General features: G+C 44.7%; 1 protein-coding gene and 1 long non-coding RNA gene across 4 annotated transcripts in view; one reads left to right on the top strand and one right to left on the bottom strand.

Moving 5' to 3' along the window:
* The window catches only part of LOC125914116 (uncharacterized), a 98,644-nt gene that overhangs the window by 11,894 nt on the left and 62,525 nt on the right, over positions 1 to 24,225 (bottom strand). Inside the window, exon 2 of the long non-coding RNA XR_007455200.1 lies at positions 9,278 to 9,612. This is a non-coding gene — a long non-coding RNA (uncharacterized LOC125914116). The remainder of the gene's footprint in view (positions 1 to 9,277; positions 9,613 to 24,225) is intronic.
* The window catches only part of CCDC60 (coiled-coil domain containing 60), a 162,731-nt gene continuing 160,429 nt past the window's right edge, over positions 21,924 to 24,225 (top strand). The window contains exon 1 of one of the 3 annotated variants that reach the window (XM_049619265.1): positions 21,924 to 22,516. In XM_049619265.1, the coding sequence (XP_049475222.1) occupies positions 22,427 to 22,516 (90 nt within the window). In that variant the 5' untranslated portion in view covers positions 21,924 to 22,426. The remainder of the gene's footprint in view (positions 22,517 to 24,225) is intronic. The other 2 variants (XM_049619263.1, XM_049619264.1) reach the window with 2 other exon arrangements.

Here is a 24,225-nt window from a genome sequence, read left to right as displayed (position 1 = left end):
TGCAGCAATCACTGTTTGTGGTCAGATGATTTGGCCAGAATTGGGTTATGTTCTCATCCTTTTGACCAGAGGTCTGTGTCTGTTCACAGGAGAAAAGTTTAAAAAGCTTAATAAGCGGATAAAAATAAGGCACTATGAACAGTCGGGCAGGTTTCATGCTGCACAAGGGTGCCAGCTGAGGGGTAAAGTAGGAAATAAAATCCTGCCCGTGCTCTGCTCAGCCAGCCATGCACCCTGGCCCCCAGTACATCTGCTGGAAGAAAGGATGCTTTTTTCTAATTCCTGCAAAGGTGTCACACGGGGTAGCGACTGCTTTGGACAAAAACAACAGTTACTGTAGGCCACTACAAATTCTAGGAAGTAAATAATGATTACCTCATTTTTTTTTTTAATGTTTACTTATTTTTGAGAGAGACCGAGACAGAGCACAAGCAGAGGTGGGGGCAGAGAGAGAAGGGGAGAGACAGATCCGAAGCAGGCTCCAGGCTCTGAGCTGTCAGCACAGAGCCCAACGTGGGGCTCAAACTCAAACCATGAATGAGATCGTGACCCGAGCCAAAGTCGGACACTTAACTGACTGAGCCACCCAGGCATCCCAATGATTACCTCATTTTTAAGATGAGGAAACGGAGGTCCACAGAGGTAAAGCGACTTGCCTAAGGCTATATAGCAGGAAACGCCAGATCCAGGATTTGAACCCAAGTCTCTGGCTCCAAAGCCCATGCTTTCCCTGTAATAACTCACCAGCGACCTGTGGGGAGTGGGGGGTGGGGGCTCCCCCTCCTACCTAATAGCATGAGGAAGAAGTGAGAAAAGTGGATTCCGTGGGCCTCTTGTCTCTGAAAAACCCAGCTATCCCCATGGGGATAATCTAACTAAGAAAAACAAGCCAAGCCCAAGACAAGACACTTCACAAAAACTGTTTGCAAACAGCTTGGAAGTCATGGTGTTTCCTTTAAAAAGGTAATTTCTTGCTTGGAACAGTGAGAAATTAGATGCAATCTGTTTTGATTTCTTCCCAATTTAGGACACGCTTTAGTGACCAATCTGAAGACATGCCAGCATCCTTCTGTCTCGAGGATATGTTAGTTTCGTTTATATCTCTGTTCATAAAGGACATCTAAATCATCCCACAGGAAAAGCGGCCCAGAATTGATACAGCAGACATGGAGACAGACTGAGCTGCATCTTTCTGGATATTATTATTAATAAGAATAATAATAATTGCCATTCACTGGGCATTTACTGTGTGTCATGTCTGATACTAAAGACATCCATCACCACACAGCCTTATTAGAGAGTCAGGGGAGGGTTATTTGGGCTACTCAACATCTGAACACCCTTTCTTGGAGGAAAATCCTCCATTGGGTGATTCCTGGCAGGCAGAAGCTTGACCTGTTCCCTCCACAAAACCAGAAGAAATCAAGAGTTCCATGAGCTCCCCCACATCCTTCCAGAACATTCCATGGTTGCTTAAGTTAACCGGTGTCTGTTTCCATTCTTTGCATCCAAGCATCCTGCTATATAAAAGTGTTCTTGGGGAGCCTGGGAGGCTCAGTCAGTTAAGCATCCAACTGTCAGTTTTGGCTCAGGTCATAATCTCACAGTTTCGTGAGTTTGAGCCCCACCTTGGGCTCTGTGCTGGCAGTGTGGAGCCTGCTTAGGGTTCTCTCTCTCTCTCTCTCTCTCTCTCTCTCTCTGTCTTCCTCTCTCTCTACCCCTCCCCTACTCAAAGTGTCCTCTCAAAATAAATAAATAAACTTTAATAAACAAATAAATAAATAAAAAATCAAAGTGTTCTTATCCCCATTGTACGGATAAGACTCTGAGACTCGGAGAGAGTATAAGACTGGGTCAAAGAGTGAGAAAAGCTAGAGAAACACAGAGCAGAGCTCCCTGAAGGCGTAAGAGAGGCATAATGTTAGCTATGAATACGAGTTTCATCCTCTGGGGGACCCCTGGCAAGTTATTTCACCTCTCTCTGGGTCTCAATTTCTTCATCCCAAAAATGCAGATGATTATGCCAGTAACACAGAATTCCTGAGAGCACTAAAAGAAGTCATCAAAAGAAAAGAAAACAAAAAGAAAAGAAAAACAATCATGTAGGTATTGCTCTCAACATCAGGTCTGGCACACAGAAGGTGCACGACACCCGTTAGCCATTGTGTCTGTTGTATCTGTTATTATCGTTTGTGCTTATTAACCTTTTCTATCGTGTCACAAGTGGGGCTTAGCTGACCATCTAGTCACAAGCGGGGCTTAGCTGACCATCTAGTAGGACTGTGTGCTTTACCTTGTCATCCCTTTCACGCCCCCAGAGACGCGGCTGAAGAAAAGCGGAGGGTGATTAATAAGTCCACCAGGAGAGGTATTCTACCTCTTGGCACGGGGGTGACTTCTGAAACCAGACATTCACTCTGGTTCTGTGTCTCGGGGGACCCCAGCACAGACTGGCAGAGGCTCAGCCAGGGCTCATCGATCACGCTAATGACGATGGATTTCCACCCTTTGCCACTTGATCACCAGCTGCCCAGGGTTTTATCACCATTTCCCAGGGCAGAGCAGGCCACCCCCCCCCCCACAACTCCTGCCCACGAGGGCCTTTGTTTCTTACTCCCTGTCACCCAGAACAGAGCCAATTAAAGAACTCACTCATGTCTCCACCCTCCACCCCTTTAATTACAAACAGTGCTGAGAGTTGAATAACACAGAACAAAAGACAGATTTATTTACCCCAGGATATAAACAAGATTATCAGAAACAAGCATTCAGAAGCCCTTAGCTCCTGGGAGAATTTTAATTTGCTGACCCCCTGCCTTACAGAAATCTCGGGGTTTTTTTCACATAATTATAAAACCCCAAGAGTCTCGCCTGCTTGAGTTGTTTGTTGGCACACATTCACCACCCTGGCTCCTTGCTCTCATTGGCCAATCTTAAGTATCTCCACTGGGGCTTTAAACCAGGCTCTTTGGAGACAATGCAGGAAGCTTGAAAGAAATTCTCTTTTCCTGGTGAAATTGTCCTGTTGTGGGCCACCTAGGATGACCAAGGCACACAGACAGGAGCAGAGAGGAGGTGACGTTTCATTGGCTTTTTGTTACACATCATTTAAACTCACATTGAAATGGCATTAAGCCAAAAAAGGAACGTACCGGCTCCTGTAACTGAAAAGGTGACCATTAAAGCTATGTTCAGGTACAGTTCAATGCAGGGGCTTCAAGCATGTCACTGAGCTCAGGCTCACTCTATACCTCCTCTCACCTGTGTTTCTCTGTTGGCTTCTTTCCCTTGGGAAAGAAGGTCCCCAGTATTCTCAAGTCTCCAACCTATCAACTCCTAGAATTGAGTGCCACTGGATCAGTTTTGATCATGTGCCCACACTTGAACCAATCACTGAGGGAAGGAAGAAATACACTGTTGGCCAGATCTGGGTCACATGCCCAAGGCTGTATATGGAGTATAAGACCAATTCTATTTGAATCATACAGACTAAGGATGTCAGGTGGGTGAGTCCCCAAAGAAAACTCTAGGTGCTGTACCCAGAAGATGGGAGATGGATGCTGGGCAGATGAAAACAATGGATGACCAACAGAGTATTATGCTGGGGTAGAGATTGTAGAAGACAATCTTCCCGGGGCAGCTTGGAAGTTGTCCTTTAGCATCTATTATGGGCTGAACTGTGTTATTCCCCCTCCTCCCCAGTTTATATGGTGATTTCCTAACTCCCAGGACCTCAGAATGTGACCTTATTTGGAGACAGGGTCTTTACAGAGGTAATCAAGTTAAAGAGAGTTCATTAGGGGCGCCTGGGTGGCGCAGTCGGTTAAGCGTCCGACTTCAGCCAGGTCACGATCTCGCGGTCTGTGAGTTCGAGCCCCGCATCAGGCTCTGGGCTGATGGCTCAGAGCCTGGAGCCTGTTTCCAATTCTGTGTCTCCCTCTCTCTCTGCCCCTCCCCCGTTCATGCTCTGTCTCTCTCTGTCCCAAAAATAAATAAAAAACGTTGAAAAAAAAATTAAAAAAAAAAAAAAAAAAAAAAGAGAGTTCATTAGACTGGGCTAAGAGCCCAGTCCAATATGACAGATATCCTTATGAGACAGAGAAGTTTGGACACAGACACACATACAGGAAGAATGTCATGTGAACATGAAGATAATCATCTCTAAACCAAGGACAGAAGCATGGAATGGATTTTCCCATATAGTCCTCAGAAGAAACCAACCTTATATTGATACCTTGATCTTGGATTTCTAGCCTCCAGAACTGTGAGACATTAAGTTTCTGTTGTTGAAGTCACTTAGTTGTGGTGGTTTTTTTTTTACTGTTAGTTTTGTTTTTGTTATTTATGACAGCCCTAGAAACTAATACAACATCCTTTGAGGAAGATGTCAAGCCAGGTGGTTGGCTCATGTCTCACTTCAAGCCCTAAGAGACTCCTAAGATCTGTCCCCGCCCCTGCCTGCCCAGACTCTTGCATGTTGCTGGAGCTTCTGCTACCATGGTCATTCTTCATTTTGGATACCTATTGCCATATGGGTTTTCACTGCTCAATACAACATTGATTCCAGTGTGAAGCTCAGCCCTTTTCCATACCTGCCACACATAAAAAGAATCCACTCACCCAAAACATGTCTGTACACTTTGCTGAAGTCTTGGAGTAAGGAGGAGAAGATTAAATTGCAAATTCACACAAAGCTTCAAAACTGAACAATGAGAATTCATGTTTTCCACTCATTCATTCATTCATTCATTCATCAAAAAAAATTTTTTTTGAAAGCCTACTTTGTGCCAGACTCTGAGGCATGAGAAGACACAAGATAGTCAAGACCTCTGTATTCATGGAACTTATACTTTAGCTGGGAACACATATGATAAGCAATTAAATAAGCAAGAGAATTTTGGAAGGAAATGTCAGGAAGAGAATAGTAGGGTTGAGTGGACACTTTGGGGATGACATTTAAAAAATTTTTTTAATGTTTACTTATTTTTGCGAGAGAGAGACAGAGCATGAATGGGAAAGGGGCAGAGAGAGAGGGAGACACAATCCAAAGCAGGTTCCAGGCTCCGAGCTGTCAACACAGAGCCCGACGTAGGGCTCGAACTCATGAACCGCAAGACCATGACCCGAGCTGAAGTCAGTTGCTTAATTGACTGAGCCACCCAGGCGCCTCTGAGGATGATATTTTTAGCAGGATGACATCTTTAGCAGGAGTTGGGGAGTCAGGAAATACCTCTCAGAGGGGATGAAAGTGGGAGGGGCTAACTCTAGAAGAAAGGAAAAGGAGCGAGCCACGCGGAGGTAGAAGGCAGAGAGGATGGGAGAGCATTCCAGGTATGGAAGCACTTGCACTTGAGAAGGTGAGGGGAGGGCTCGGGGGTGGGGGGGTGGTGGTGGCCAGGTTAGGAGAGTGACCCCAGATCTCTAGAACTTCCTTGGGTCTTAGCAAATTCCCTTCCTTACCTAGTTCTGTTATTCAGAGGCTTATTCATCTGGAAGCTGTTGAATATGCCCCAGATTCTACTCAGTACCTTCTGCAACACGGTTGCCCAATACAAATATAACACTAGTCACATATGCATTCTTAGATTTTCTAAGAGCCACGTTTTTTTTTAAAGGGAATTAGTGAAATTAATTTTAGTAAGATATTTTATTTCATTTAATATACAAAAAAGATTGTCTTTTGACATGTAATCAATATAAGCACTGTTGAGAAATTCTGACATCCTATTTTTTAGTACTGTCTTTGAAACTCACATGTGTTTCATACTCACACCGTATCTCAGTTTGGACTCGCCACATTTCAGGTGCTCAATAGCCACAGGAGGCTATGGCTACTGCATTGGACAAATTCATCTCCAACCATCCAATGGGAGGAGGAAAGTTGATCTTGAGGAGGTTCTTTTCAAGAGTGTAATAGCACAGTCCTGCAGGCACACATGGGCTACAATGTGGGAATGTCATCCTGACCTCACTCTCATTTCTCTTAACCTCAGCCTGGGGGGAAAAAGGTACAATAACAATATTCAAAGTGTCCAGCAGAGAGCAAAGGGCCCACCATCTGCTGGTGGGCCCCCCTTAAAGGAATGGAAATTCCCACTGACTGACAGGCATCCCGGAATGAGGTCAGGCAATGAGGATGCAGAAAGGCAGCCTATTTCCACAGTTGAGCTATTGTTGATAGCGCTGCTATAAACATTGGGGTGTATGTGCCCCTATGAATCAGCACTCCTGCATCCTTTGGATAAATTCCTAGTAGTGCTATTGCTGGGTCGTAGGGTAGATCTATTTTTAATTTCTTGAGGAACCTCCATTCTGTCTTCCAGAGTGGCTGCACCGGTTTGCATTCCCACCAGCAGTGCAAGAGGGTTCTACTTTCTCCACATCCTCGCCAGCATCTGTTGTTTCCTGAGTTGTTCATTTTAGCCACTCTGACAGGTGTGAGGTGGTTTCTCATTGTGGTTTTGATTTGTATTTCTCTGATGATGATGGATGTTGAGCATTTTTTCATGTGTCGGTTGGCCATCTGGATGTCTTCTTTGGAGAAGTGTCTATTCATGTCTTCTGCCCATTCCTTCACTGGATTATTTGCTTTTTGGGTGTTGAGTTTGGCAAGTTTTTTTATAGATTTTGGATACTAATCTTTTATCTGATGTGTCATTTGCAAATATCTTCTCCCATTCCATCGGTTGCCTTTTAGTTTTGTTGATTGTTTCCTTTGCTGTGCAGAAGGTGTGGTACACACACACACACACACACACACACACAATGGAATACTACTCAGCAATGAAAAAGAATGAAATCTTGCCATTTGCAACAACATGGATGGAACTGGAGGGTATTACGCAAAGCAAAGTAAGTCAGTCAGAGAAAGGTATATGATTTCACTCATATGTGGAATTTGAGAAACACAACAGATGAACATAGGGGAAGGAAGAAAAAATAAGATAAAAACAGAGATGGAGGCAGACCATAAGAGATTCTTAAATACACAGAAAAAACTGAGGGTTGCTGTAGGGGAGGTGGGTAGGGTGATGGTTTAAATGGGTGATGGGCATTAAGGAGGGCATTTTTGGGGATGAGCACTGAGTGTCATATGTAAGAGATAGATCACTGAGACTGCATTGTATGTTAACTAACTTGAATTTAAAGAAAAAAGAAAAGACAAAACAAAAGAAAGGCGAACCTTAGGCTGGGAGGTAGGCGGGGTGAACTCCCATGCAGGCAATGCTCACAGGGTAGGGGGAGCTCTGTAAATGCCCATGGAGTTGGGTCGGTGGGTTCTGAGCGTGTTACCTCTAGGAGGTACATGGAACATTCAGTCTTGGAACATCCAGTCAAGTCAGCATAAAAATTGCAGCCTGTTCTTGCTGCCACCATGGGCAGCAAGGTCTGTCCTGTGCTGGAGGGGAGACGCAGAGGGCAGAGCGGCAGCAGCTGGAGGCAGAAGGAAGGGAGCTGAAGCGGAGAGAGCAGTGCCTCATGGGAAATGTGAAGCAGTGGTCCAGAGAGCCGCACTGGCTGAAGTGACAAACAAGATGAATTTGTGAAACATGCATGTGCTCCCGGGGGATGACGGGGGAACCTGATTTTACAAAGGAAAATAAAAAGAAAAGAGGGGGTGGAAATAGAAAGGAAGAAAGAGAAACTGGAAGGGAGAGAAGCTTCTAGAAATGGAGTGGGATGAAAGCCTGAGCATCACAATTAAGGCCTTAAAAAGAAGAGCAGCACCACAGACCAGTAAAATCTGGGCCCTGCTGGTGAATGAATAAATGAATGAATGAATGAATGAATAAAAAAATCCGTGTGTCCAGTTGCTGGTCTGAGCCCTTTCCGTGGCTCATTTAATTTACTCCTCACGACAACACTGAGGCCAGTATGATTATTTCACTTTATGGATGAAGAAGATATTGAGGCTCAGAGAGGTTAAATAATTGATCAAGGTCACACAGCTAGGAACTCATACAGTCAAGAATTGAACCTGATTCTGCTCTTAACTCCTACACTCAAACTTGTTAAGAGGTGTTCTGGAGAACACCGAAAGGTCTCTGTTACAAAAAAACCCCACACACATAACAAAAAACAGGGGGAGAGGGAAGGAGGATGGGAAGTTTAACCAAATAAAATTGGAAAATGTGGCATATTGTCACCCACTTGGAAAGTCACAGAACACAGGCAGGAGGCTGTTACAGGCTGTTCTGGTTACCTATTGCTGTAAAACAAACCAGCCAATGATGGTTATTTTTATGTGCCAACTTGGCTAGGCCACAGTACCCAGGTATTTGGTCAAACACTTATCTGCATGTTGCCATGAAGTGTTTTGTTTTTTTTTAGATGACATTAACACTTAAATCAGTAGACTTTGAGTAAAACGAATTAATCTTCCATAATACGGGTGGGCCTCACTCAATCAGTTGACGGTTTTATGAGAAAAAAGACCAATCTCCCCTGAGGAAGGGACTTCTGCCCACAGACTGCCTTGGGACTCAGGCTGCAGCATCACCCCTTCCATGGGTCTCCAGTTCCCAGTCTGTCAGCTTACCCTGCAGATTTTGAACATAATATATTATGTTCAAAATATATATATATTGTTAATATGTTATTGTTCTGTTTATCTAAAGCACCCAGACTAATACCTTGTATATAATGTAGTATATAAGACTAATACCTTATATACATACCTTATACTTATATATAATTTATACCTTATAATACTAATACTTTATGTATATATAAAGTGTATATATATATATATATATATACCTGTATATATACTGTATATACTTGTGTGTGTGTGTGTGTATATATATATATATAATCGTTTTTGTTTCTCTAGAAACCCAGACTAATACACAGCCCAACCTTAGTGGTTTAACTTTTTTATGCCCATTAATTCTGTGGCTGAGGATTCAGACAGGGCACAGCAGGGACCCCTCATCTTTTAATTAAAAAAAAATTTTTTTTACATTTATTTTGAGAACCAGAGAGGGACAGAGTCTGAGCAGGGAGGGGCAGAGAGAGAAGGACACTCAGAATCGAAAGCAGGCTCCAGGCTCTGAGCTGTCAGCACAGAGCCCGACGTGGGCCTCAAACTCATGAACGGTGAGATCATGACCTGAGCCGAAGTCGGACACCCAACCGACTGAGCCACCCAGGTGTCCGGGGACCATCCATCTTTACTCCACCATGGCTGGGGTTTCACCTCTGCCGCCTCCTCTAACAGCTGGAACTGTAACAGCTACAGCCAGGAGACGCAGTTCCCAGGTAGCTTTGCACTCACCTGTCTGGCACTGTGGCAGGATACCCAGAAGGGTGGACTCAGCTGGGACTACTGGCCAGGGAGTATACCTGTGCCTCTCAGAACAGGGTGGTTCCATGTTCCAGGAAACAAGGTTGAAGTGGTATATGTTCTTTTATGATGTAGCCTAGGATGTCACACAAAGTCATTTCCACCATACTCTGCAGCTCTCAGATTCCAGGGGAGGGGACAAAGTCCCCACCTCTCAACAGGAAGGGTGTGAGAAATTTCGCAGCTAAGTTGTAAAACCTCCACAGAGGCCTTAAAGCAAAAAAAAAAAAAAAAAAAAAAAAAAAAAAAAAAAAAAAAAAAAAAATCTGTTTAATCTTACTTAACCTGACTTTTCTCAAGATTCCACTTATCTATAGTCACAGGTGAAATTGTGCCCTCCTCCAAAATTCAGATGTTGAAGGGGCACCTGGGTGGCTCAGTCGGCTGAGCATCCAGCTTCGGCTCAGGTCATGATCTCACGGTTCGTGGGTTCGAGCCCCGCATTGGGCTCTGTGCTGACAGCTCGGAGCCTGGAGCCTGCTTCGGATTCTGTGTCTCCCTCTCTCTCTGCTCCTTCCCTGCTCATGTTGTCTCTCTCTCTCTCTCTCCTTCAAAAATAAATAAAAACATTTTAAAAATTAAAAAAAAAAATTTAGATGTTGAAGCCTTAACCCTCAGTATCTCAGAATGTGACCTCATTTGGAAATAGGGTCAGAGCAGATGTAATCAGTTACATTTAGAAGAGGTCATACTCGAGAATAGTGGGTCCCTAATCCAGCATGACTGCGTCCTTATAAAAGGGGGAAATTTGGACTCAGACACACACACGCACACGGGGAAAATGATATGAGAAGATAAAGGCAGAGGCCAGGGTTATGCATCTCATGAACCACCACATGCTAGGAGAGAGGCATGGAACAGATTCTCACCGCCCTGAGAAGGAACGAGCCCCTGCTGACACCTTGACCTTGCACTTCTAGCCTCCAGAACTGTGAAGGAATAATACGTTCTGTTGTTTAAGTCACCTACTTCCTGGTTCTTTGTTACAGCAGCCAGAGCAAACTAATACTTCATTTGTGCTTTCACTCAGCCAAATTCAAGACCTTTTGCAGCGCAGCCGCCGCTGACTGCCAATGTCAACTTCAATTCCCTTAGCTTCCCCTCACTTTATGTTCCCTGAAACTACATTTTTTGGTGAGGATTAAATAAAATAATATACACAAAATATCTAGCAAATGGGAAGTGATCAATACACAGCAATCCCCTTCCTGCACCTGTCTGCCCCCTCCTGGTCATTCTGCCTTGTTCCACTGCCCTTGCCCGTTGGGTTTGCTTTGCTTCGTGGGCTCTGTATCTTGAGCCTCTCTTCCAGACACCTGAGCTGCCAGTCTCCCAAAGAGGCTGGAGTCTGGCTCCTCCATCCCTACACAAGCTTCTCCTTCAGGCTCCATGCAGAGTCCCCAGGCAGCCCCTAAAAGGGGGGGGGGGGCTCACAAGGGCAAGCAGTGTGGCGGAAAGAGCCTTGGGAAATTTCTGGGTTTGATGGAGGCAGTGGAAAACAGGGAGTGTTGTGTGAGCAGGACACATTGCTGAGTACAGGAGACTGTGCTCAATCTGGGCTCTAATAAAAATTAGCTGTATGACTTTGGGCAGGTCTCTGAGCCTTTCTAGGCCTCGGTTTCCAGATTTATGCAGCCCAGATATTCTCAAGGATCTTCTCTCCTTTATAGATACCTTTGTACAAATGGTAGGAAATTTGGTGTCCTCCCCAAGATTTCTGCAGACTCCCAAAGATGCTTTTGTTTTGTTCTTAGTTCTATTTAAGGATCATCTGGATGTGCCACTCATGGGGTCCCTTTGACACTGGGCCAGGCAGATGAGGTATTCGGCTCCCCACTCAAGTCTCCAACAAACTAACTGCTCACATAAAGTACTTGTGTGAACAGGCATGTAGAGCGTATTTGGTGCCCTCCTCTGGTTCTCCCAATGTGAACCCAATTTTCTGGAAACCACTCTTTGCCCACCTCAAACCAAGTAAACGTGAATGCGAGGCCATCTCTGGCCCCAAGGGTGAGCACATGATCTAGTTCCGGCCAATCAGAGCATTCCATCGCCAAAACCACAATGATTAAGATGGTCATGTGATCCTAGTCAGTCAAACGAGGATTATCCCTGGGTCTTTTTGGAAAAAACTACTAGGAATCAATTCCTGAGAATGAACTGTTAGCCTTAAAAATAAAACTGTCGGTTATTTTAGCAGCAAAAAAAATGGGTTTATTCAGGAATAGCAGGGGATTATGGTGCCGACCCGCAAGCTACACCAAAACCATAGGCAAGTTCCCAGAATAAAGGGGAGGAGCCTCCTTTTATAGGGACAGGGGAGAGTTGGGAGGGCTGTTATAAACAAAAAGTCCACTGGAGTAAACTAGGGATTTTGAAGTATAGTGGCTTCTCATTGGCTGAGTTGTGACAGTCTGCCATTGGTTGGGCTGTTGGAAGGGCAGGAAGAAAGCCTTTCCCTCTCCTACTACAATAATAAAGTGCTATCCACCTGCAAGATCCCTCTCTCTTCCCGTTGGGTCTGTTTTTGACAAGGCGTGGTAGGACATGAGAACTCCCCCTACTGGCCTCCAACTCCATTCTGAAGGAGGTTTCCCTTTCTCAATTTCCACAGAACCAAAAAAGCAAAGAAAGGAGATATAAAAAGACACTGTCAATGACATTATTTAAGGCCCTGGACCCAGCCATGCCTGGTGTATTCAATTTCATAAGCAAATAAACACTCCTAGCTTATTTTTCTTAATCCAATCCGATTTTTATCTCTATCACTTGCTCCAAAAAGACATCTGATAGTAAATCTTGCTGAAAACTTGAGAAGATAGATGAATGTACAGCATAGCAATGCAACTAATATAAATTCAATATCACCTAGTCTTGATCCCGCAAGTTCTTTGTTTTGCTAACTAAGGGTCCACTCCCCTCTGCCACAGTGACTCAATGATCTCCATTCCAAATTCCATTTATACCTAGCCTAGAGTGGTCCGGCTATGCCCACTGCAGCACCCTCCTCCCGCCCCCACAAGCCCTTATAAAGGTATTTCCCTAAACAAAGAAAATTCCCTCCCTGAGGGGAGTTCTTGTACCAGTTATTGAGAAAATAAAAATTTCACTCCTCCACCTACAAAATGAAGAGGCTAGACAAGACTTCCTCCTCATTCCATGCAACTTAACAACTCTGCAGTTCAAAATACAATAAAGCCATTAAAATTGTGGCCTAGGAGAATGTTTTTCAAAATGTAAGTCATAACCCATTAGTGGGTCTTGAAATCAATTTACTGGGTCATAACCAGCATTTTTTTTAAATGAAAAAAGAATAAAATAGGACAATAACCAGAGTACACCATACATAACAGAGGTGAGTAGTGGCTCATGAAACTTTTATTTCAATTAGAAACAGAGGTACCGTATACACACGGTACTAGATCGTAGTTTCAAATGTATTTCTCACTGTGGCACAAAACGTATGAAAGCTAATGGTGTAAATCAGTACTTGTTGACAGGGAAAGATGTCAGGCAGTTAAAATACATACATATATATACTTATTTATATTTATATATTTATATATGTATATAATGTGATCTAATTTTTGCCAAAGAAAACAACAGAAGAGACAAACAATAGATGTAGATGTGGATAAACCCCCAAAATATATAGAATTATGTATACCAAAGACTAAATTATTATCCCTAGATGGGGGGAAGGGATTAAGGTGTTTTTCATTTTCCTGTGTATACTCTTTTTTTTTTGAGAGAGAGAGAGCAGGAGCAGGGGAGAGGGTCAGAGGGAGACAGAGAATCTTACGCATACTCCACACTCAGTGCAGAGTCCGACACAGGGCTCAATCCCAGGATCCTGGGATAATGAGACAGATGCTCTACCGACTGAGCCACCCAGGCACCCCTGTGTATACTTTTGAACTGTTTTAAAAACAGACATGTTAGTTCTACAGTAAATTTAAATTACTCCTCTAGTAAATTTAAATTTAATTCACTCCTACGGTAAATGTAAAAATTTCTTAAAGCCTATTTTTATTTAGAAAGGTAAGTATACTTAGAAAAACCTTTTAACAAGGATATCTGGAAGAAATATACCCAAATAGTAATAATGCTTTTTTGTGTGGTTAATTCCTTGTGTTTTATAATGTACCCACCACAAACGAGTGTTATTGTAAAAGTAAGAAGGAAAGAGTTTGTCTTAATTTTGTGATTCTTCAGCGGGAGAGAGAAGTTTGCATATAAAACTTGAAAAATCAGAACGTACTGAAGGGGTCGGGCGCAGTGGGGGGCCGGGGTGGGGAGCTATGCAAATCCTTTGAATGGATTTTCCGCATCAGTGAATTCCTCTTCTTTTAGCTACTGTCTAATGAAGGTGTATATTAGGATGCGGCTATTATATATTCCAAATGTCATATTCCTCAACACCTGTTTGAAAGAGCATATTTTATTGAGAAGGAAGTGTCACTGAAGCTAAGAGAAAGAAAGACAGTTTCCACCAAAGTGCCAGAAGCCAGGGGACTCCCAGACAAGAAACAGTTGTATATATCTGAAGCTGCCCTTGAACAGGATGCAGACAGCAGCGGAGGACAAAACCAAAGAGAGAAAGGCAAAAAGTCTCTTCAAGGAAGATACTGTCAGGAAACTGAAGAATTGGGCCACCCCGTCCAGACTGTCTAAACAATGACGCCCGAAAGAAGGTAAGAGCGGGAAAATTGCCTCCCAAATGGTTAGTTGAATTGTGAGTTCAAAATTATAAGTTATAAAAGGAAATTACAGGGAAAAAATGGAGGGAGGAAGGAGAGGAAGGAGAGAGAGAGGTAAAGGAAACAATAGTGGTAAACGAAATTCTTACCTGTGACTTCTCCGAAGAGCAGGGGGAAATGCAGCATGAGGAAGAGCTGCATTTGGAGTCAGAAAACACAGGTATGGACATGTCAACCTTGTCTCGGTCACAGTCAATGTAGCTGCCTCGTCTAGAGTGCTCGGCGCTCTGCGGGAGAAACTGCGTGTCCCAGCTTTGTGTCTGGAATGGGAAGCCATTTATTCTTCCCTCTTCTTTTCACAGGAAAATACTCTCCTCTGCCCTTCTGTGTGCAAAATGGGGGAAAGAACTGGCATTTACTTTTACCGGTGTGTTTTTTAAGCGATGCATGCATGTGGATTAGGGAAGAAATTCAAACAGCGCAAAAGACCGTCGGTGTAAAGCGAGTTAGGCTTGATGCTACCCATCTTCTACTCGCCTCACCCCCGCCCTCCCACATCCACTCTCCGCCTCTATGGCACCAAGTGGCCCCCGTGTCCTCCAGCTGCTAGGTGGCTTGAGCCAATGGGAGCCACTGGCAGGAGATCAGAGGAAAGCATCGGGGTGTGTTTGGGGTATCCTTCCTCTGAGTTTGCTTCAGACGGGCCGTGTCCCTCAACTACGGATCACCAATCCTCCCAAGACCTTCTTCTCTACATGATCTCCCTCCTTCAGAGGGCTGGTAACCACTCCTTTCCCTTGTCCCGTAGAAATGGCCACAGCTTCATCCCTTCTCTCCCTTGGTGACTGCACTTTGTCCCGTGATCCCCTACACCCATATGCGTGTAAATGGCCACATGGTAAATAAACCTGCCTCACATCACTTTGACTCTGCCATCTGGGTCCTGCTGAGCTCTGACCTCCCTCTCTCCATCTCTCTTGCTCCTTCTCTCTCCTAGAGGGTAATATATGATACGCTTAGTTTTCCTCTCTTTTGTTCTAAAAAAAATTTTTTTTAACATTTATTTATTTTTGAGAGACAGAGCATGAGTGGGGGAGGGGCAGAGAGAGGGAGACACAGAATCCAAAGCAGGCTCCAGGCTCTGAGCTGTCAGTGCAGAGCTGACACGGGACTCGAACTCACGAACCATGAGACCATGGCCTGAGCCGAAGCCGGACACTCAGCCGACCGAGCCACCCAGGCACCCCTCCTCTCTTTTGTATTTTAAACTTAACCTATCTTGAAGACTGTGCGGGGCGTTTTCTGTTTGCACAGCTTCTACCCCACCCATTCTCCACTCTTTACCACCATGTCCTGTGTTTCTGGAGGCTGGCCTGGATGGACTGCACCAATGGGCTCCTTTGCCCTGTGACACCTAGCTGGGCACTGCCAGTGGGGGGGCAGTTGTAGATTGGAAGTACCTGCAATAGATAAGCAGGCATGAGGAACATGAGCTTTGGGTATTTATCCCAAAATAAATGCTCCCTCCCTGCCAAGGTGCTATGGTTGACCACTTCCTTCTTCAGAAGGCTCCAATAGGACAGCTCTCTTCTATGAAAAGAATTATACAGATATTTTGAGGCTTTGGATGATATCTGTCTTCAGAAAGGAATACTTTTGATTTCTAGCAGTTAGAGGAGGAAAGATCACCTTAATCTAGTCAGAGACTGAGTTGATTTAAAGCTGGTTTTTAGTCTTTGCAAAGGAAGGTCTCCTTTTCCTGTTTACTGTCATTCTTAGAGCAGAGACCATCAGTGGATTCTATCTTAAAAGGAGAAAGGAGGGAGGGAGGGAAGGAAGAAAGGAAAGAGGGAAAGAAGGGAGGAAAGGAGCGAGGGAAGAAGGGAGAAAGGAAGGGAGGGAGGGAAGAAGGGAGAGAGGGAAGAAGGAAGGAAGGGAGGAAGGAAGGGAGAAAGGAAGAGAGGGAGGGAAGAAGGGAGGGAGGAAGAGAGGAAAGGAAGTTAGTTCAGTTTTCTAAGAGGACAAAGAGCTAATTACGTTAGCCAGAATTTATTTTGTACCTATTATATGCTGTGTTTCTTACCTAGCATATGTATTAACATATGTTTTGTATCTAATATATGTAGATGATAGAAGTATATAGACAAAGAGATACATAATTATGTCATTTAACCCACTAATGGCCCTATAAGTTTGGTGATTTGGTTTTTATTCTTCATCATAAGGAAATTGAAGTTTATATAAATTAAGAAACTTGCCCAGGGTCACATAGCTAACATACAGGATTAAAACTCAGGATTTCAACTCAGTTCTGTTTGGCTTAAATGAATGTTTATATCTTACGTAAAGCAGCAGCTTGCAAACAGGCTGTGTGGCAGGGGTCCCTACCCCTACCTGTGTGTTAGAATTCTCTGGAAACTCTATTTTTATTTCATTGAAAATTCAGCGATGCCTAATATTTAATTTTAAGTCACTAACTCTGCAGAGCTGTGCCGCAGTCTCCCTCTGTTATCCTAAACCCTCAGTGCAATCCTACTACTTGCTGGCCTGGAAAAGTCCCATTTTGAGGGCATAAATGAATTGGGGTACAGAGGGAAGTGAGACTGAAGCAAGATGTGTAGTGTATGTGTTTTGTGGGGCTGCTGGAACCAATTATCACAAAATGAGTGGATTAAAACAATAGAAACCTATTCTCTCACGGTTCTGGAGCTGTAAGTCCAAGCAAGGACGTGCTTCTTCTGAAGGCTGTAGGAGGGGATCCTTCCTTGCTTCTCTCCCAGCTTCTGGTTGTTGCTGGCAATGGTGCTCTTTGGCATGCAGAGGCACCACCGTAATCTCTGCCTCCATTGTCACATGGCATTCACCTTGTGTGTCCTCGGTCTTCTCTACGTTCAAATTGTTCAAATTCCCTTGCGCTTACAAGGATGCCAGTCATGGGTTTAGAGCCCACCCTAATCCAGTATGACCTCACCATACCTTGATTATGTCCGCAAAGACTCTTATTCCAAATAAGGTCACATTCACAGGCACTGAGGTTTAGGACCTGAACACATCTTTTGAAGGGTGCACAATTCTACCCATGCAGGTAGGAAGCAAGCTAGAGCGTGTACTGAACAGGAAATTGTGGGCTACTTGGAAATCCATGGGAATACCTGGCCTGGGAGCGTTTTCCTACCTGGGTTGGAGGTTTGAGAAGTCTTAAGTGGGTGTTAAATGAAGCAAGGTCAGGGCACCTGGTTGGCTAAGTCGGTTAAGCATCTGACTTCGGATCGAGTCATGATCTCACAGTTCGTGGGTTGGAACCCTGCATCGGGCTCTGTGCTGACAGATGGGAGTCTGGAGCCTGCTTTTAGATTCTGTGTCTCCTTCTTTCTCCCTGCCCCACCTCCTCTTGTGCTCTGGTCTCTCTCTCTCTCTCTCTCTCTCTCAATCAAAAATAAATAAATAAACATTACAAATGTATATTTAAATAAAACAAGGCCTCCCCGCAAAGGCTAGAGAAGTTAAAATCTTCCAGATGGCTTGGGAACCCTAGTTGTCTGCAGGGCTTACAGATACACCCCCAGGTTGTTCTGCTGAACACACACACGCGGCCTCTTTCAATGAAAAAGCATCAAGACTGTGCGACAGAGTGCTGAAGTCAGTCGCTGAATTCTCAGCCCTAAAACTGGGTTAGTCTCCGGCAATCTCCACCACTAACAAAGTGCCAAATCCCCAGAGCTTCAGTTTCCTCCTTTGTAAAACGGGATTAATAATTCCGTAATTCCGACCTGTCCTGCAGCAGCCCTGCCCGCTGTGACATGAAGCATGAATAAATGGAAAGCATTAGTCACGGAGGGAGCTTGGGCCACATCCTAGAATCCAGTGGGGGAAATTCACTAAGAATACTCCCGGAGGCCACTCTACCTCCCCCACGACCGCACCTGTTATACCAAAGCAAAGAAAGAAAGAGCAAGAGAGGGTCATAAACACCACATTTTTTCGTCATCATTTACAAAGGTCCACGTTCACCACCCCCCTTCCGGGTGCGGTCTGGAGGATAAGGTAGGAATGGGCCGAGGGACCACAGGGCTCCCAAGGGTCAATGTAGCAAGCGGTAATCCTTCTTGAACAGAATGAAATACAGGGTCCTCAGAGGTGGTGCAAATACACATTATCCAGTGATATTTCGTCCTGGCAGCAATTAGTCAATAGGTTGCCAGCTATCGGGCGTCAGGGGAGCCCCCACTTTTACTTTTGCTCTGGGCCCCATAATTTGTAAATCCGGTGCTGGCATTTCAGTAAAAATACCCAGAAGGAGTTCTTTGGGTGCTAGATGCAACACAGAAAAGTATATTAAAGATATTCAGAAAACAATGACTTTTCCAATAGGTTTTTAATGCCAAACATATGTACTCCTCACTGAAATTCGAGTGCATAGCAGATTCTGAGATTTCACTTCAACTACCCCAGCTGGCATCCGACACATTCCAAAATGTTGCTTCCACTGGATACGTCTATTTTTAATCCCTTCAGATGCCTTTCTTTTTTGGCAAATTGGGAGGAAGAGAGTGCCTGTCGCTCCACGTCTTTCAGTTCATATTTTGCATAAATCAACCAGGAATTAAGAATTAAACAATCACTTCATATCTCAGTTGTCAAATATTTCACGGTTGGGAGACGTATTTGCATATCTGAAAACATGTCGGCCTCTCGGTGTGTTCGGGCTGTGGAGAATATAAAGAAAACTCTTTGGGATACCGACGAGCACAACAGCCAGAAAGAGATTTGGGGCAAGGTGGTCAAAGAAGGTGGTAGGTCCACGTAACAAGATGAGGGGGACGCCCTGACCTCCCTGGTTATTGCCGTCCACACTGACCTATGTCAGGTTCCCCAGGAGCAGACCCAGAACAGGAGTTTGGATAGAGGCGGTTTACTTGGGGGGCCATCCAAGCAGTACCTCAAGGGGGTGGGGAAGCGAAACAGGGAAAGGGAAGAAGCCAACACTGGGTCATCCATGAACAGGCATCTACCATAGGCAATTCAGTCCTGAAGGAGACCTCTGGGGAATATAGAGCACACTCCAGAGATGTCCTACCTACCTGAGGGGCGAGCGGGTGAGGTATTAACCACAAACTCCTGCTCATCACCCCTTTCCATCGACTCCTGTGGGTTTTAACTTCTTGCACATCCAAGGCTGCTCAGTTCAGAGAGAAAACAGACCTCTGGCCCTGTGGTGTGCCCTGAGGCACCCCAGGGTGCCACAGAAAATCCATAGCAGAGGATAGGGATATCTTAAATATTTGAGGGAAACAATGTAACATCTATCCAACACTGTATGAGCTAATTTGAGGTAACTCAGTGGTATGGATAGTTTGGGGACCTCCTCCCTCCCTCAAAATCATATGTTAAAGTCTTAACCCCTAGTAGCTCAGAATGTGACTTTATTTAGTTGAATCCCTGTAGTGCTGGGGAGCTCATTCGCTCCCTATGGAACATACCCCTTCATAAACAGAAAAGGGAAATAGCATGTCTCAAGCCTGTATGGGGTACTAGGCTCTATACATTTCATTATTTCACTTAGTGATCCCAACTGTATGAGGTGGGCATAACCATCACTATTTATATATGTGGTGAAGTTGAGGCTAGGAGAGGTAAAATCCCTTGACCAGGATCTCATCACGAGTCAATGGCAGAGCCGAGATTTGAACACATGTCTTTTCAATTCCAGAGCCATTTCTACTTCCAGGTGTCACACAGCTCTGACAGGTGGCCATTAGCAACAAAAGAAAGGAGAGCTGACACTTAACTGAGCACTTCCTTTCTGGTAGGCATGGTGCTTCACATGGACAATCCATTTGGTTTTCACCACAGATTACCTCTGAGGCTGCTCAATGCCCAAATCAGTCCGGCTCTAGAGTTTATGCCTCTTAAAATGGTTCTCTGATGTGTATTTCCTCATATTGAGCCCAAACCTCTTCCTACTCTTTGGACTCATACAGAACTTGTTGAGTCCTTCTCCACCGAGCCTGCCCCTCAAAGCTGTATGAACATTTTCCATCCCATTTTGCTTTCTCACCCCATCTCATCCCCAGCCCCATCTACTGAATACAATTCAGTTTATCTGCATCTTTGTTTCCTTTTTTATGTTTATGTATGCGTTTTTGAGAGAGAGAGAGAGAGAGAGAGAGAGAGATCATGAGCGGGAAAGGGGAAGAGAGAGAGGGAAACAGAGAATCCCAAGCAGGCTCCACACTGTCAGTGCAGAGCCCGACGTGGGGCTCAGTCTCATGAACCTAGAGATATGACCTGAGCCCAAATCAGGAGTCGGCCGCTGAACTGACTGAGCCACCGAGGCATCCCTAGTTTGTCTGCATCTTTCTGAAAGCACTTTCGGATTGCTTAATGCTGCCCACAACGGAAGCAGGAAGACCAAAAGTTCCCGTGAAAGGGAAGGTCAGACTCAGTCTTCCTACAGTGGCCAGAAAATAATGACTTCCAAGCATCAGCATCTAGAGCTGTGGGGCGGGGCACTGTGTATTGAATAGAGGGTCATCTGGCAGAGGACTCCTTCTAAAGAGAAGCTGAGGTAGGGGCGCTTGGGTGGCTCAGTCGGTTAAGCATCCGACTCGGCTCAGGTCATGATCTCTCAGTTTGTGAGTTCGAGCCCTGCGTCGGGCTCTGTGCTGACAGCTCAGACCCTGGAGCCTGCCTCAGAATCTGTGTCTCCCTCTCTCTCTGCCCCTCCCCCACTCACACACACTCTCTCTCTCCTTCAAAAATAAACATTAAAAAAATTTAAAAAAAAGAGAGAAACTGAGGTCATTATCGTGTGACATCATAACCTGCAGAAGCTCAAGGTTTAGAGATAAAACATGAATTAGATTGATTTCACGTGAAATAATGCCAAGGATAAAGCATGCAAATCAGAACTTGTGCAATAAATCTTCTGCAAGCTGAGAACCTACCCCATGGGGTTATTGGAAGAATTAAATACATTAATGGATGGAAAGTGCTTAGCAGAGCACCTGGCACCAGGCGAATTATCGATAAATATTAGTATTAATATCAGCTGTGAAATGAACACTACATGTAAAAATGAGTAATTCTTTCTGGGGATGGGATGTCAGGAAATAATCATAATAGTTGCCACTTGACTAGGATTCCTCACATGCTCAGCCTTTATATACATTATCTGTTTTAATCCTTGACAATCTGTACAAAAGTGATTCTTCCCATTTTAAAGATATGGAAGCCAAGGATCAGCAGAGTTTAGGGATCGTATCCTGGGTCATGCAGCTAAGTGGTTAAGAGCTTGGGTTTTAGACTCAAACAAGTCGCGCTTTTGAATCCCAGCTCAGCCACTTTGTGTGACCTGAAGCATGTCATTCAAGTTCTCTGAGCCTCAGCTTCCTAGTCCATTAAATAAGGTAATAAAATATTTTCCTTAAAGATGTGCTGCAGACAATGAGCCAATATATGTAAAACAGAGCAATGTCTAGCACATTCCAAACACTCCTTAGATGTATACATGTGTGTGTGCATGTATGTATATATGTGGGGGCTTTGAAGTATGAGTAGGAGTGTGTCAGGTGGAAAGAGGAGGGAAATATGCTTCTCAAGGTAAAGTAACTGTGGGGCTAAAGACACACACTGAGGTACCCAACCCAAGGCACAAGAAATCACTAGTGGGTTACTGGCAGGACAGAGCAGAGTTTAGAAGGAAGGAGTCTCTTGTAGTTAGACGGAGAGAAAGGGTTAAGGTCCTCAGACCTAAGAGGAGAAACCAGAGTTGGGAGAATGTGGCTCCCTGGCCAGTCGCCAGCTCCCAGCCATCTTCCCTGCAACTCCGGAGTTCGCGACCCCGCCCCCACCAATCCCAACCAATGAGGAAGTCCTCCACGGCGTCTCGTTGCCAGGCAACCGAGTTGGCCCCGGCCTTGCAGTTAGCCGATTTTCTCTCCCTAGCGTTGGGAACCTGAGCCTCACACTGGGGCCGCCTTAAGATAGGGATCCGGGGGCCCCTCTGTGGGCTCCCTTCAGACTTTATCAGTGGAGTTTTATTTTTTTTACTTTATATTTTATTTTCGTTTATAAGAGAGAAAGACATCCCCTTCCAAAGAGAGGGAACACTCATGAAAGTTTGTGACTTTCTAAGAAGTGAATAATTCCAAGCTTGCCTGATTCTACCCAGTCTGGACCTCCTTTTCCTGTTTATGGGAAACCCAGATGACCTGCCTCCTTATTCCTGGGTCAGAAGCCTCTTTGGAGTCTGTGTAATTGGCACTGGAAATCAGGGAGAAATTGCTGGAACCTCTCACACCAGTGGCTGCTGAAGTAGAAGATTCGGGGGGGGAACCTCTCTTTGGGGGGCACAGGCCACACCTGAGGGATTTCCAAGATGACCAAAATACCAGCCACCAAGAAGGTGCAAAGCGTCCCCAACGCAGGGGCCCTCTGGCCCTTTTATGCCTCAGAACATCTAACACAGGTAGGTCTCCCCTCTCTGCCAAAACCAATCATGTTTTCAAGACCAAGTGATATAGGAATTAGCCTTCAGGCCAACAAGAGACAGGGGAAGAGAGGAGTCATGGTGTAATTAAATTGTCGAGACACATCCCTGTTGCTATCAATGGTTGGTTTCTCGTAAAGAATGAAAACGCCAGCCAGAACACTGAGCTGGGCCATCCTATTAGCCAGTAATTCCAAAATGATAGAATAAATCAGCAGTGACACTGTAGAACATCAGAAAAAAATTAAGATGAATTGTAGGTTTGCCATTGCAGAAATTATTTTCAGAGATCCACTGGGCTCGGGGTACGTGCACATCCTCTCTCTTATGGAAAGAATGCGAAGTCAAACTTTCGGTTTTGAAGCTTGACTTTGCTACTCGCAAACTGTTGACATAAGATAAGTTGCTTAGCATCCCTGAGCCTTTATTTCCTCGTGTCTGCAAAGTGACAACAGGAATTTCAACTAGGCAGAAACAGTGTTAAGACTAAGGAGATGTGGAAATTGGTTAACATGATCCAAACACTTGATAATGTGTTTATGTGACATGAAATACTGCTGTTGACTTGAAAAAAAAAATCATGAATACGTATGTAATGGCCACAGTCAAGTGTTTCTGTTTTCAAAGGATCATAACTGGGTAGGCCAGTTCTGTCTTTGGTAACTGTGTCTTTGTTATTGTATCTGCAAACCTGTATATCACCACTGATTGACTGAGATAGGTGAACAGTGGGAGAGGGGGTCACAGGCAACCCCGGCCCACCATGGGGTATCTTATGGCTCAGAACCCTGCCCCAGGAAGGAGGGCCTGGGGAGAAGTCAGTGCACAAAGGAGAGCTTAAAACTCACCCATGGTTATGTGGTGGCCCAAAGTGCTCCTTCCAAGAATTACCACATCTGTATGCACCCCCCATTGTTCTGCTCTCTCAGTGAGCTCGCTCTGCAAGATGCAGTTCTCATCTATCTCCTTTCATCTCAAAAGGCTACACAGAAGTTCCATCCAGAGCAGTCCTCTCGGGGACTGAACTTCCTTAGCAGGGGCTGGGAGAGGGGGTGAGGAGAATGAGTGAGGTGGACTTTTCAGAAGTAGAGGGGGTGTGGGCAGTGGACCCAAACAGCCTGGGTTTGAGCCCTGGATCTGCCTCTTAGCAGCCCTGTGGACCTTGGGCAACTTGCAGAACATCTCTGCTTCAGTGTTACCATCTGTCAGAGGTGGGTATGGTTATGCCTTCTCATGAGATCGCTGGTGAGCATTAAATGATCTATCTGAAGCTCCTAGAACAGTTCTTGACACACAGTGAACACTCCTTAGAACTTAGTTATATTGTTATTTCATTCATTTGGCAAACATTTATTGAACCTGTTATGTGCTAACCACCTGCTCTTGTAACAAATGGGACTTGCCTTTAAAAATTTCATAATCTATAGTGTGTATGTTTGGGATGGGAAGTGGGAGATAAGAAACAGATAATTGTAATGCAAAGTGAAAAGCATCATTGGGTGTTGTGAGAATGCAGAGGACAGCTAACTCGGACGTGTGTGTGTGTGTGTGTGCGCGCGCATGTGTGTGTCAGATTTGCAGAGGGGAGAACCCATGTATCCAAGTAAATGCAGTAGAGTTTTCCATCTTGGGACAGAGAGATGAGAAAAGTAGAGGGAGGTGCAGAGGTTGGAATGACCATGTCTTTC

Source organism: Panthera uncia, assembly GCF_023721935.1.
Source record: "Panthera uncia isolate 11264 chromosome D3 unlocalized genomic scaffold, Puncia_PCG_1.0 HiC_scaffold_8, whole genome shotgun sequence".
NCBI classification, from domain to species: Eukaryota; Metazoa; Chordata; class Mammalia; order Carnivora; family Felidae; genus Panthera; species Panthera uncia.
Note: the sequence above shows the minus strand (reverse complement) of the source record. Positions and strands in the feature narration are given on the sequence as shown.